Raw genomic sequence first — 13,934 nt, 5'->3', positions numbered from 1 at the left:
TTCACACTTGATGAAAGAATTGTGAGGTTTTATGTTTCTTCAAGCTAAAGTGACTGAAGCTTATTTAAAAAAAAATTTTTTTTAATGTTTATTTATTTTTGAGACAGAGAGAGACAGCATGAATGGGGGAGGGGCAGAGAGAGAGGGAGACACAGAATCAGGAGCAGGCTCCAGGCTCTGAGCCATCAGCCCAGAGCCCAACGCGGGGCTCGAACTCACCAACCGTGAGATAGTGACCTGAGCTGAAGTCGGACGCTCAACCGACTGAGCCACCCAGGCGCCCCTGAAGCTTATTTTAAAGACCAGTTTAAAAGGCCCTTTCTCTAAACGATAAAAACCGTATTATTTGCCAGCTTTGACAAAACCTTAAGGAGTTCAGGAATTATACTCACCAAGCATTTCCAGAAATGTCATACCTGCTGCTTTGAAAATGTCATTCTAAGGCCACGGTTAAACAAATAACTTGTTCAGGAATAAGTGTGAGAGGTGAGAAAGTGAACTATGAAATGAAATCTCCCTACAGAAGGCTGAGACCAGCACACACAAGAATTAGTGGCAGCGAAATAGCCTGGAGTGACACCAAAAGACAAAATATACATTATACATTATTACACATTAACACAAAGAGAGCCTACTACCTAGCAGATTTCCGTTAAACATAAAGGAGACACCTCCTGTCAACACAGAAACTAAAAACTGGAACGGACTGCTTTGTGAGGTGAGCTTCAAGTGTCCCACTGTCTTCAACAGCTTACAGGGCACCGGGCTCAAGCCAAGGCAGGGCGGCTCCGGTGGAAAGCGTGCAGGGTGGAAAGAGCTAAGGCGTCCTTCGGCTCTTACAAGGTTGATTCTTTGGAACCTTTTGATTTTTTTTTTTTTTTTTTTGAGTCCTTTGATTCTTTGGAACCTTTTGATTCTTTCGATTCTCGGTTCTAAGCGTTAAAGCGCAGCGGGAGATAGCTGCAACAAAGATGGGAAAGGAACTAATAAGAGTACTCAGAGAAAAGCGGGTGAGAATTTAAGGGGTAAGCCATAAAGGAGAGATCGGACGAATAGAGGAAAAGCGGAGTAAACGCAGAAGAGGAAACGCGGAGGAGGGAAAGCGAGCGAGAGGAATCTTAGTGAAGGAAGAGAGCGACCAAACTCGTCCGGGACGGGAGGAAGGCACGCCCAGAGGGGGGATCTGGGGCTTTAAGGAAAACCCCGCCCGCTGCGTGACGCCACAGAAGGCCCGTCCACGATTGGCTGCGGCCGGAGGGCGGGAGGGGGTTGCTAGGCGCGGAGGGGATCCGGCGGGCCCCCGCCTCCAGGAGCCCGGAGCTGCGGGAGCGGAGCCGGGGTTAGCGGCGCTGCTGGAAGATGGCGAGCGGCTGGGACGCGCGGCCGCCCTGGCGGCCGGGGCGCCTCCCGCTTCTGCTGTGCCTGCTCCTGCTGCTGCTGCTGCGGAACCCGGCCCGGGCAGCGCACATCAAGAAGGCGGAGGCGACGACAACGACGACCAGCGCGGGCGCCGAGGCGGACGAGGGCCAGTTCGACCGCTACTACCACGAAGAGGAGCTGGGCTCGGCGCTGAGGGAGGCGGCGGCCGCGGGGCCCCCGGGCCTGGCGCGCCTCTTCAGCATCGGCAGCTCGGTGGAGGGCCGGCCTCTGTGGGTGCTGCGCCTCACCGCCGGCCTGGGGCCGCCGCCTCCTGACGGCGAAGCGGGGCCCGACGCGGCGGGGCCGCTCTTGCCGGGCCGGCCGCAGGTGAAGCTGGTGGGCAATATGCACGGCGACGAGACCGTGTCGCGCCAGGTGCTGATCTACCTAGCCCGCGAGCTGGCGGCTGGCTACCGCCGCGGAGACCCGCGCATCGTCCGCCTGCTCAACACCACCGACGTGTACGTGCTGCCCAGCCTCAACCCCGACGGCTTTGAGCGCGCCCACGAGGGCGACTGCGGCCTCAGCGACAGTGGCCCTCCCGGGGCCAGCGGTCGCGACAACAGTCGCGGTCGTGACCTCAACCGCAGCTTTCCCGACCAGTTCAGCACCGGCGAGCCCCCTGCCCTGGATGAAGTGCCAGAGGTGCGCGCCCTCATGGACTGGATCCGCAGGAACAAGTGAGTGTCGTGAACCTTCTCCTCCCACCCCCATCCACGTGGGCCTCCACGGGCAGGGGCTGGGGCGGGCACTCAGTAGACACTCAAACAGTGCTTGCAGGCCTAAGGGACCGGGATAGTGAAGGTGGAGAGCGACACGCCGTAACCTGGACAGGGCCCAGGCCGCTTAGCCTCTTATCCTGCTAATAGTCCAAGAAGCGCTGTCTAGAGGCTGTCATTTGTTCAACGCAGAGAGCTCTTTGGCTGGAAGAGAGACTCCTTTCTGACATTCTGGTCCGTGTTATCACAAGACCATAGAATATGAGCAATAGAAGAGAACTTAAGGATAACTTAGGTCAGCTCACTCATTTTATAGATAAGCTGTCGCTATTGCTGTTACTGCTGTGGGCACCCTGCTAAGTAAGCTCTTTCCCTGGGCTGCATGATCTCACTTTATGTTGGCCACAACCTCATGCAATAGACATCATTAAAATCCCTGTTTTGCATATAGAGGAAATTGAGGGTCAGATTGGTTAAGTAATTTCTATGGTGGGAAGTGTAGCTGGGACTTAGATTCTTTGACTCTTTGTCAGTGCTTTTAACAGCTATAGAGGGAGACTGTAGCCCAATAATGATAAATGACACTCCCTGGGTCTTCTTGGTTATTTGACAGAAACTGGTCCTCTTCCAGTCTTTACCTCTGACTCAGCTAGGGAGCATATGGCTATGGCTGGAGAATTTGCACAGAGCTGGTATCTTCATCTGTGAGCTGCTTCATTTTAGACTCTCTGGAAGGTTTCTGATGCCCTTCGCACACTATTAGTGGGCCAGAGCTGAATGGCTAATTGTCACATTTAATACATACCATAAGTGTTATTAAGCACTATGTGGGATGTAAAAAATTAAAAGCATGAAGACCTCAAGAAAATAGTGTGTAACAAGAGAATATTATAAATACGTATGAGGTGTGTTTATATACCCAGTTAAACTTTACAGGGTTCCTACTGGCGAAATGTGTGTGGGCTGCAATAATAAGGATCCTCTGTGGAAGAGGTAGAACTTGAACTGCGTCTTGAGAGATGAGTAGGATTTTCAGCAAAAAGGAGGAGGGGAGGAATAAAAGGAGAGAGAACTTACTCCAGATGGAATAATGTCTGGAGTGAGCATGTACTTCTTCCCTTTTCAAGCATCAGCTTTGCCAGCATATCCCCATTTTTGTGTCTTTCATAAGGCTTGTGAATAAACAGTTACTTGCCGTCTTGATTTGAAGATTTCTAAGTGACAGATACAATAAAGGTAATAATGAACAGAGAAGTTTCTCTGTGGGAATCCTCGCTTCTATAAGATTTCAGTACGTATAGCAGACCTAGAAAATTCATAGGCATTATGACAATCCTACTTTTTTTTTTTTTATCTTCCACCTTTGACTTTACTCCTCCTTTTGAGCTCCCTTGTAGATATTTAACTTCACACATATTCTGGGAAGATTTTTTTTTTTTCTTTTAAAGATAACCATGTCATGATCTCTGAACATTTACCTAAGAAACATGACTTTAATATATATATCTTGTTGTCAGAAGCAGGGGTGGCTGAGGCTTTTCTGAGATGATATATCAAATGCGTTGTTTGCATTGCTTAAATGAAAACGCCCCGTCATGACCCTTGCAGATATGATATGAATTCCATGATGAGATTTTTCTCTTCAGTGTTAGTTCTGCGGTGGGTGACCAGAAATGAAAATGAGCTTTGCCTTGGTGCAAGTCACCTTGAGGCTATACCAAAAGCTTTAAACTTTAAAATGTGGAGCCAGAAATTTGCTCCCTGGTTAACTTTTTCATATTACAGTATTTAACAATTATAAGTTGTGGTTTGGGCTGGTTAGTTCAATGATTGGAGCTTGTGACGATTTTGAGTTCATCTGTGTTTGTTGGTATTATGCAGAAAGTCATTTTGTTCTGTGGCTATGGACTATCCTGATCATACCCAACCAGGTTTCAAACACATAACTCTCATCAGAAGGGAAAGTAGGTGACTACCTACATAGGGTGTACATGAAAAGTACATCCATCCATCTTCAGCTTTCAAATATCAACTCAAAATGCATACTCTTTAATGATAAATTAATAATAAAGGACACAGATATGTGAATAAAATGAAAAACACAAGCACACACACAATTTGAGATGATGCTTAGAGTTAGCTTTATGAATTGGAAAATTAAGAACTGAACACATTAGTCTGTATGGGAAAATTACCTTTTTCAGTGTATTTTCTGAAATCATTTGAGTAATTTTTTTAAAGTTTATTTATTTTGAGAGAGAGAGAGAGAGAGAGAGAGAGAGAGAGAGCGAGCGAGCTAGCACGGGGGAGGGGCAGAGAGAAAGGGAAAGAGAATCCCAAGCTGGTTCTGTGCTGTCAGCACAGAGCAGAGCCTGATGCAGGGCTCCATCCCAGGAACTGTGCGATCATGACCTGAGCTGAAATCAAGAGTCAGATGCTCACCCGACTGAGCCACACAGGCGCCCCGAGTAACTTCTTGATATGCTACTCACCTAGCTATATTAGAAATAGATTTTTGTTGCTATTTTGGATATGTAAGAATTTAACACTTATTTCCGTCTGCTTAAGAAAGCGAATTTTCTTTGTTTCACTTTATACTTCATCCAATAGGTATTTTTGTATTATTGGTAATTGACACATATACTTAGGAAAATATACAAGGTTTTAACCCCATTATTAAAATAAAGATTTTATAGTTTTCTTCACCCCCATTTTTGAAAGCACACTAGGCTTCTTTAATTAAATATACCTGCTTAGACTTATATAGAAGATTAGCATATAAATGATTATTTGGTATGTTTGTGAAAAGCATTATCTTATTGCTGGGGGTGGGTACAATTTACTTTTGAGGAGCTTGTATTATATGTACAGTTTCCTGAATCTTGAGAATTTAGTTTATCAGACTCAAGTCCTCTTAATTTTTAAAAGTTATAGGGTTATCCGGAAAGCATAACAGAGTTAACTTGGAGATTAACTTTTAAATATCTATAGATTCTTGTTTATAATATTTATATTTAGCAGCTACTTTAAATCTTATGCAAGAAATAATATATGATAGTAAAGTCAAGTATGAAAAACACTTAAAAGAAATGATTTGAATGGAGCCATAAAATACCTTTCAAATAAATTGGAATGACATGCAAAGTTGGTTTGATAAAGACTAAAAGCGGTAAATTTCTAGCTACTGTAATAGGTATCACTTTGTCTTGAAATCCTTATAAGAGTAGCATTCATACTTTTAAGACTACGTAAGTAAAATAAGGAAGATCTAATAAGTGAATTTTATCGCTCAAGTAGATTGCAAATATTTTGTTCTACAAGTATTTGGTTAGGCCTTTTTTTTTTTTTAACGTTTATTTATTTTTGAGACAGAGAGAGACAGAGCATGAACGGGGGAGGGTCAGAGAGAGAGGGAGACACAGAATCTGAAACAGGCTCCAGGCTCTGAGCTGTCAGCACAGAGTCCAACGCGGGGCTCGAACTCACGGACCATGAGATCATGACCTGAGCCAAAGTCGGCCGCTTAACCGACTGAGCCACCCAGGTGCCCCGTGGTTAGGCCATTTTAATATTTCTGAAAAGCATTGCAAAAAAATGCCAAACAGTGAAAACTGCATTTAATAGAGAATCTTGGACTTTAAATTTTTTTTAATGTGTATTTATTTTTGAGAGAGAGAGAGAGAGAGAGAGAGTCAGAGCACAAGCAGGGGAGGGACAGAGAGAGAGGGAGACACAGAATCTAAAGCAGGCTTCAGGCTCTGAGCTGTCAGCACAGAGCCCGATGCAGGGCTTGAACTCACAAACTGTGAGATCATGACCTGAGCCAAAGTTGGACACACAACTGACTGAACCACCCAGGTGCCCCAAGAATCTTGGACTTTAAAGTTTTAATTGAAAAATATACAATTAAAACAACATGCTTCACTTATTTCGAATATGCAGTTATCCATTTTATTTTACTAGAATACGAATGCCATGAGGGGCATTTTTATGTTTGTTCACTGATGTATTCCCTAGGGCCTAGAACGTTTGGCACATAGTTGACACTTAAAATTTGTTGCTGAATGGATTGCCTGAACTAGGCTAGGCTTCTTGTAACTCTCCCAAAATCAGAGGGGGGGGGGGGAGAGAAAAGCACTTAAATTATTTAAGGCATACGTATCAGAAAGGAAATTGATAATACCTTAGCAGTGGGTGCCAGATGGGTAGAATGGAATTAGAATGTTAGAATATATACTTAGGTTTTGTTTCTGTATCATTCTGTCACCCAAGGGCTAGCATTGGTAGTGGGGAATAAAATGAAAGCCTGAAGGCAGTGATTCCCTAGTCACTAGGATGTTAGATAGCTCCAAAGGAATGAACATTTGTTGAGCAGAGGATATAAAGCTGTTGTGCTGGAAGGTGTTGTATGTGTGTTAATTCTTAGAACAATCCTGGGAAGCAGGTAGCATTAATCCCCATTTTACAGATGAGAGAGAAACTGGGGTTCAATGAGTTTAGAGGCAGTAACTTCTGATCATATTTTGTTGCTGGTTAGTGACTAGTCTGGGAGACTGAATGTTCTCCCCCATATTTGCCTGGCTTCAGAGCTTGTGCTATTGCTGCTACTCCAAATGGCATCCTCTGGTGTCTGGAAGGTTGCTAATAATAATTATATTAGTTTTTAACTAGTCTCTTTTCATAGTCTATTCTAGTATTTAATCACTGTTTTCATTGGCTAAGTTCTGTCTTCTGATGACCAGATTCTGTGTTACCAGTAATTTTCACTTTTTGATATTCTCTGGGATGGTATTGATGATACTTAAAATAGCCTTTCAAATTAGACATATGATAGATCTGATTTTCTTTGAAGCAATGAAATGTTATATATAGAACTTCTGTAGGTCAGTTCATTTCAGCCACAAAAAGGCAGAAGCAAGAAAATCCAGTTTAGAGGGCCAAGAGGAGAGTGTTTAATCTGTACTCACAGTAATAGTTTAAACTGTTACATGAGAGACAGATGTATAAATAGGACTTGAGCATGTTTTTGCCTCTAGCTTTCACCATAAAAGGAGTTCTTCAGTATTTCAGTATCTATAAATTTCACCAAATTATAAATTGGTTCGCTTAGAAGTAGAAACATTAAAAAAAAAATGTTTCTTTTATGGGAGCAGCCCTGTCTGCATGTCAGTTTATTTTTTAGTGGGCCAATCAGAAACATTGGGCTTAGAGCTGCTTCTATGGTGACGCAATGGAGGACTAATCTTTTATGTGCTATATTGTTTTTCTCTGAAAGCAGCTCACTGTATCAGGTTCTCCCCACCCCCAGTCTTCTCAACTGTGGCTTCTCTTTTGAAAATGTGAATTTAGTATTCAGTATATTGTGAAACTGGAGTGAGGCAAAACACATCCTGTTTTAAATTAGACTTCCTACCTGAAACATTTTTGGATAGTAAATATAAAAAATCATGAAAGTTACTAACATAACTCATGTATTCAACAAGTATTTATTTATACAAGCCATATTTTCTACAATGTTAACATGTTACAAAATACAAGTCTTAGGTTGAACTACATGAAATTGCCACTTTTGTAGCTCAAAAAGTGACTGAATACTTGGAAGTTCATATTGTTCAACCTAACGCCAAATTTGAATTCCCTGAATAAGATGTCTTCTGAAACGTTAATTTATACTGTGATTCAGCTAATTTTTTAATGGTGGGAAAATTGTTTAAAGTTGATTGAGGTTAAGTTGAATTACAAAAACCATTGGACTGAAATTTGTTAAATTGATGATGCTTTCTTTCATTTTCTTTTTTGGTTGTTCTGCTTGTAATAGCTGATAAGAGTTGTCTTCTGGGTCTCTAAGAGAGATACCTGAGTTCATTTATGAAAGATGTAGAATTTTTAAATACATGGAATTTTCTGTGCCTTTTTTTTTTTTTTTTTTGGTGATACATGATTTGGTTGTTTTCAAAGGTTTGTGCTTTCTGGAAATCTGCATGGTGGCTCTGTGGTAGCAAGCTATCCTTTTGATGATTCTCCAGAACATAAGGCCACTGGAATCTATAGCAAAACCTCAGATGATGAAGTCTTTAAATACTTGGCAAAAGCCTACGCATCAAACCATCCCATAATGAAAACTGGTGCACCTCATTGTCCAGGAGATGAAGATGAAACTTTCAAAGATGGGATCACAAACGGCGCACACTGGTATGACGTGGAAGGTATGGAAAGGCCTGAATTTGCTATCTTTTCCCCGTTGTTCATTTAGCTTTCTTCCTTCCTCTTTCTTTTCTTTTGTTTTTAAATTAAGTAAGCTCTACGCCCAACATGGGGCTTGAACTCATGACCCCTTGAGACCAAGAGTGGCATGCTGTACCAACTGAGCCAGCCAGGTACCCCTCATTTAGCTTTCTTATGTATACTCTGAGTGGAAAAGAGGAAAACTTGAAGAATTCTAATTTTTAAAAATCTCCTTTTTCTATTTTGAAATTTTTAATCCCCAGTAACATTGAAACACTGCAGTGAAAGCCTGTATATCCTTCATTTAAATTCCCCATCTGTTATCTTACCCTAAATGCTCCACCTCTCCCGTCCTTTCCTCCCACACATTCTCTTTTGTCAAACCATCCAAAAATAGGTGGCAGATTCCTTAATACTTCACCTGTAAGTACCTCAGCATGTATTTTCCAAGCACAGAAACAGTATTGTGTACAACCATATTATCATTACTGTAACTGAGAGATCAATAGTAATTCAGGGGGCACCTTGGTAGCTCAGTTGGTTGAGTGTCCGACTTTGGCTCAGGTCATGATCTCATGGTTTGTGGGTTTGAGCCCCACATCAGGCTCTGTGCTGACAACTCAGAGCCTGGAGCCTGCGTCAGATTCTGTTTCTCTCGCTCTTTGCCCTTCCCCCACTCATACTCTCTCAAAAATAAACATTAACAACTTTTTTTTTTAAAGACAGTAATTCAGTACTACCATCCTATATTCTGTCCATAAGTCAAATTTCCTTTATTATTCCCCACATATCCTATATAGCTCCTTTGCTTCCAGATCAGATCAGATCCAGTCAAGGTTCAAGCATTGCATTTGGCTCTTGTGTTTTTATAGTTTCCCCAATTTAGAACTGTTATATCAATACTCTCTTTTCGTAATGATGGTGAATCCTTTGAAGAGTTCAGGCTTTTCAGGTTCTTGTACTATAGAACATCCCATATTGTAGATCTGGTCAAATTTTCCAGCAAGACTATTATATAGATCACATCACATCAGGATGCACATAAAGTGTGTGTGTGCCATGTGGCCATGGTGGACATCTTAGTTAAGGGAATGACTACCAGTTCTCTCCATTTTTAGATAAGGGCACATTTTCCTTTTATATTTTAATCTGTGAGGTGACCGTGGACTTTTTACAAAAAATTTTTTTAATGTTTATTTTTGAGAGAGAGAGAGAGAGAGAGAGACAGAATCCGAAGCAGGCTCCAGCCTCTGAGCTGTCAGCACAGAGCCTGATGCAGGGCTCAAAGTCACAAACCACAAGATCGTGACCTCAGATGAAGTCAGACATCTAACTGACTGAGCCACCTAGGCGCCCCAATCGTAGAATGTTTTTTTAATTGTGGTTGAACACACACATATATATAACATAAAATTTGTTAGTTGAACCATATTTAAGTATAGAATTAAGTGGCATTAATTACATTCACAGTGTTGCACAACCATGTCCCCACTGCCTACTTACAAAACTTTTTCATCACCCCAAACAAACTTGGTAACTATTAAGTCATAATTCTCCATTGCCTTCTAATCTCCTATCTCTGTGAATTTGCCTATTCTAGATATTTCATATAACTGGAATCATATAATGTTGTCCTGCATCTGGCTTATTTTGTTTAATATGATGATTTCAAGGTTCATCCATTTTGTAGCATGTATCAAAACTTCATTCTTTTTTTATGACGGAGAAATATTCCATTGTATGTATATACCCCGTTTCATTTATCTATTCATCTATTTTTTGAAGTTTATTTGTTTATTTTGAGAGAGAGGAAGAGAGCGTGAGCAGGGCAGGGGCAAAGAGAGAATCCCAAGCAGACTTTGTGCTGTCAGCGTGGAGCCTGATGTGGGGCTCAATCTCATGAACAGTGAGATCATGACCTGAGCCAAAACCAAGAGTTGGACCCCTAACCAACTGAGCCACCCAGGTGCCCCTCCATTCATCTATTGATGGACACTGGATTGTTTTCACCTTTTAGCTATTGTGAATAATGCTGCTGTGGATGCTGTTGTACAAGTATCTGTTTAAGTCCTTGTTTTCAAATCTTTTGGATGTGTACTCAAGAATGGAATTGTTGGGTCATATAGTAATTTTCTGTTGAGCTTTAAGGAACCACCAAATTGTTTACCACAGTGGCTGTACCATTTTACATTCCCACCAGTAATGTACAAGGGTTCTTATTTTCCATGGAATATTATTTTTATTTTTTTTTTAATTTTTTTTTCAACGTTTACTTATTTTTGGGACAGAGAGAGACAGAGCATGAACGGGGGAGGGGCAGAGAGAGAGGGAGACACAGAATCGGAAACAGGCTCCAGGCTCTGAGCCATCAGCCCAGAGCGTGACGCGGGGCTCGAACTCACGGACCGCGAGATCGTGACCTGGCTGAAGTCAGACGCTTAACCGACTGTGCCACCCAGGCGCCCCGGAATATTATTTTTAAAAGAGTTGTTAAAGTAAGCTTGTTTACCTTCTTTTTAAATGTTATGTGAACAGCTATTGTGCTTTTTAAACTTTTTGTGTCCTTTGAATAATAACTTTTTTGTTTTTATAAACTCTTAGATTAATTAAGACTAAACAGAAGGAAGAAGTTAACTCATGGAAATGTCATGTGTAAAAACTTTTTCTCCTCTTAGAATCTGCACATGGTAAAATGCCTTGTTAGCTCTTCCTTACTTTTTTATTGGCCATTAGTCACATTATAAAGTGTCTTATGATATTTCTTTTAATGTGCCTTTATTTAAAACTCTGTATTGTTCTTTGACTTTTTATGTCAAGCAGTGTTTACCCAAATTGGGTCCTAAGTTTGAGGACTTGATACTTTCTAGAGTGTTTTGATTCCCCTACAGTTTCTACCAATGTTTCTTGTGTGTAACAAACATCCATAAAGAGGTTTAAAATAATTAGAACCCATTTCTGCCCGTAATAACTACAGGTGATTTGAAAACCATTTAAATTTTTTTATAGATAAGGGACATAGTTTGATGTTTAATCCCATTTCAATCCTCAGCAAACATATTTAATAAAGCCTGTTCAGGAACTGGGGGTATTAAGATGTAGTCCAGTTGCTTCATTAATTTGAGATATCATTTAAAATAATGTGCTAAAAATAATTTACTTTTCTTTTTTGGAGAAAATCATAAATGATTAGAAAATAATTTCTAGTTGATGATCGAGGATGGTAAATCTGCGTTATACTATTAAAAAAACAAGGGTGCTGCCTTCACAGTAAGTAAGATTATTTGGAGAAACCAGATATGAGATTTTCCTGATTCTTCAAACATCTGAAGAAGCTAAACTTTGCTGCTGCCATTATTATTGTTTTTATGAATATCAACTTTCCTCCTTCTCTAGCTGGATGGTCAGACATATTTTCTATTATTTCTACAACAACTAGCATATCTTTCTTCCTACTCCAGTAATACTGAGCAGTTTTGGGAGTTTCAACAGGGCAGATTAATTTTGTTTATCTTCCACAGGACTGCAGTGAGTAAGATGTTGTGAAACCTTGTGACTAGGCATATATTCAGACCCGGATGTCCTGGAGTAATTTTACCGATGCCTTATGATGTGTTTAGAAATTCTAGCCCAAGGAGGTATACGCTTTTATGGCTAAAAGTGAATATATTGATCTATTCCAATCCTTTTGCTTTATAGGAAATCAAGACCCCAGAGAGGAAATAACTTGTACAATATCATTTATTCTTTTAGCAAATATTTACTGAGTCTCTGCCACATCCCATATACTGTATTAGGTGATGGGAGCAAAACAGAAACAATTTCTGCTCTCAAGATCAGGCAGTGTATTAGAAGTATGAGGTATGGGGTCATCTGGCCCCACCACCTTCACCTTGGTTGCAGGGCTTGACTCAGCAGGTCTAGCTGACTAAGGGGGTGGGCCTTGCTTCTCTCAACATGTCTCTTAAACCTGCAGGATCCCTCTAGGGAATGACTCTCCTAATAAGGCCTCTGAATGAATAGTCATGCTCTGCTGCTAAAGCCTTGTTATTGTGAGAGCCTAAGCTGAACTTATTCATGGAACAGGCTTACTTTTTTTTTTTTTTTTTAACCACAGTGTGCTGATTTGTATGCCTTTTGTCTACCATTCTTATTTTCTTTCTAAACAGTTAAGAAGACATACAAATCATCTGATGGTTTAATATGTTTATTCCAAAGCAAACTGATGAAACTGAATTGTAGTTCTAGGTCAACTTCTAAGACTTGACTTCTTTCAACTTATAAAATTTTTAAGAGGGCATGTAACCCCAGACCACCTATAATTGAAATTATATGATCAAAAGCCACCCTTTGATGTAGCTTTTAGAAATTTACTTGGGCAGAATGCTGTTACATTTCATTTTCTTGCTGATAGAAGAACTCTAGAAGGCAGAGTAGTATAGTGGCTAAGGGTAGAGCTTTGGAATCCTGATGCCTTGAGTTTGAATTCCAGCTCTACTATTGACTAGCCACATATGAGTGTGTGTGTGTGTGTGTGTGTGTGTGTGTGTGTGTGTGAGAGAGAGAGAGAGAGAGAGAGAGAGAGAAAAGAAGAGAGATCTTGGACAAGTTAAGTAATTTCTCTAAACCTCATTTCCCGCATATATAAAATGAGGATAAATACTATCTACCTCATAGTATGATGAGGCCCAAGTGAGAATGTATGTAAAGCACTGAGCCTAGCAGCTGGCACAATGGCTAACTTCTCTCTGGTAGAATTTAAACTTCATGAGGGCAGGACTTGATTTTTTCAGTTTTCTATTTCTAGCTCATAGAACTATGCCTGGTCTATAGAAGGGAAAAAATAAGCCTTTTTTGCATTTTGAATAAGTGAATTCTCAGCACCTGAAAAATGAGTACACAGTTATTTAAAATCTTAGATGATCTTTAGATGAGATAATCTTACAAAAATTTATAAAACTGTTCCTCCTAGTTTCGTTCCCACTCTGAGAAAATAAGCTTGTCTTACTGGTAGATCCGAGATCTGTATTTTTCAGACTTGTTTTTTTTTTCTTTTTTTTTATTGTGACCTACAATATAAAATACCTTTCAGTCATTTAAATACATTCCATATATGTATAAAATTGAAACATTTCATGAAACAATAGTTAACTTTGTGGCGTATTCTGGTATTATTGTTTTCCAGTCTCTACCAGCTCATTAAACAAAAAATGCTTATCTGAACGTACTTCTATATTTCACAATCCACAAATGGGTCATGGCCTATAGTTTAAAAATGCATTGTTTTTGGTCACTCTACGGTAAAGTTGATTTATTTTCAAATTCTAAGTAGGAACAAAACACCTTATAAATTGCATGTGGTAACTTACTATTTAGGCTTTTTATTTTGCCCTGTCTTGTTTATATGTCAGCCATTTCCAGTGAGGACTAAGCCATACATGTTTATCTGAAATGACTTACTTTTAGATTGTTTTCTGTGTTATTTGAATGAGTGCTGAGATAGGAAATTGGTCAGAAATATTGTCAGGCCTGCGTGTGTTCATGTGAGTCTATGCATTCTATGATTAATTAAGC

The 13,934-nt window shown here is 40.5% G+C and overlaps 1 protein-coding gene across 4 annotated transcripts in view; it reads left to right on the top strand.

Annotated features, from left to right (window-relative positions):
• The first annotated feature begins 1,296 nt into the window (after positions 1–1,296).
• The window catches only part of CPD (carboxypeptidase D), an 80,264-nt gene continuing 67,626 nt past the window's right edge, over positions 1,297–13,934 (top strand). For 2 of the 4 annotated variants that reach the window (XR_007146836.1, XM_047832638.1), the window contains exons 1-2: positions 1,297–2,099; positions 8,097–8,344. Coding sequence is in view for 3 of the 4 variants with exons in the window: in XM_047832638.1 (XP_047688594.1) it covers positions 1,360–2,099; positions 8,097–8,344 (988 nt within the window). In the remaining variant the exon portion in view is untranslated. The remainder of the gene's footprint in view (positions 2,100–8,096; positions 8,345–13,934) is intronic. The other 2 variants (XM_047832640.1, XM_047832639.1) reach the window with 2 other exon arrangements.

Source organism: Prionailurus viverrinus, chromosome E1 (assembly GCF_022837055.1).
Source record: "Prionailurus viverrinus isolate Anna chromosome E1, UM_Priviv_1.0, whole genome shotgun sequence".
NCBI classification, from domain to species: domain Eukaryota; kingdom Metazoa; phylum Chordata; class Mammalia; order Carnivora; family Felidae; genus Prionailurus; species Prionailurus viverrinus.
Note: the sequence above shows the minus strand (reverse complement) of the source record. Positions and strands in the feature narration are given on the sequence as shown.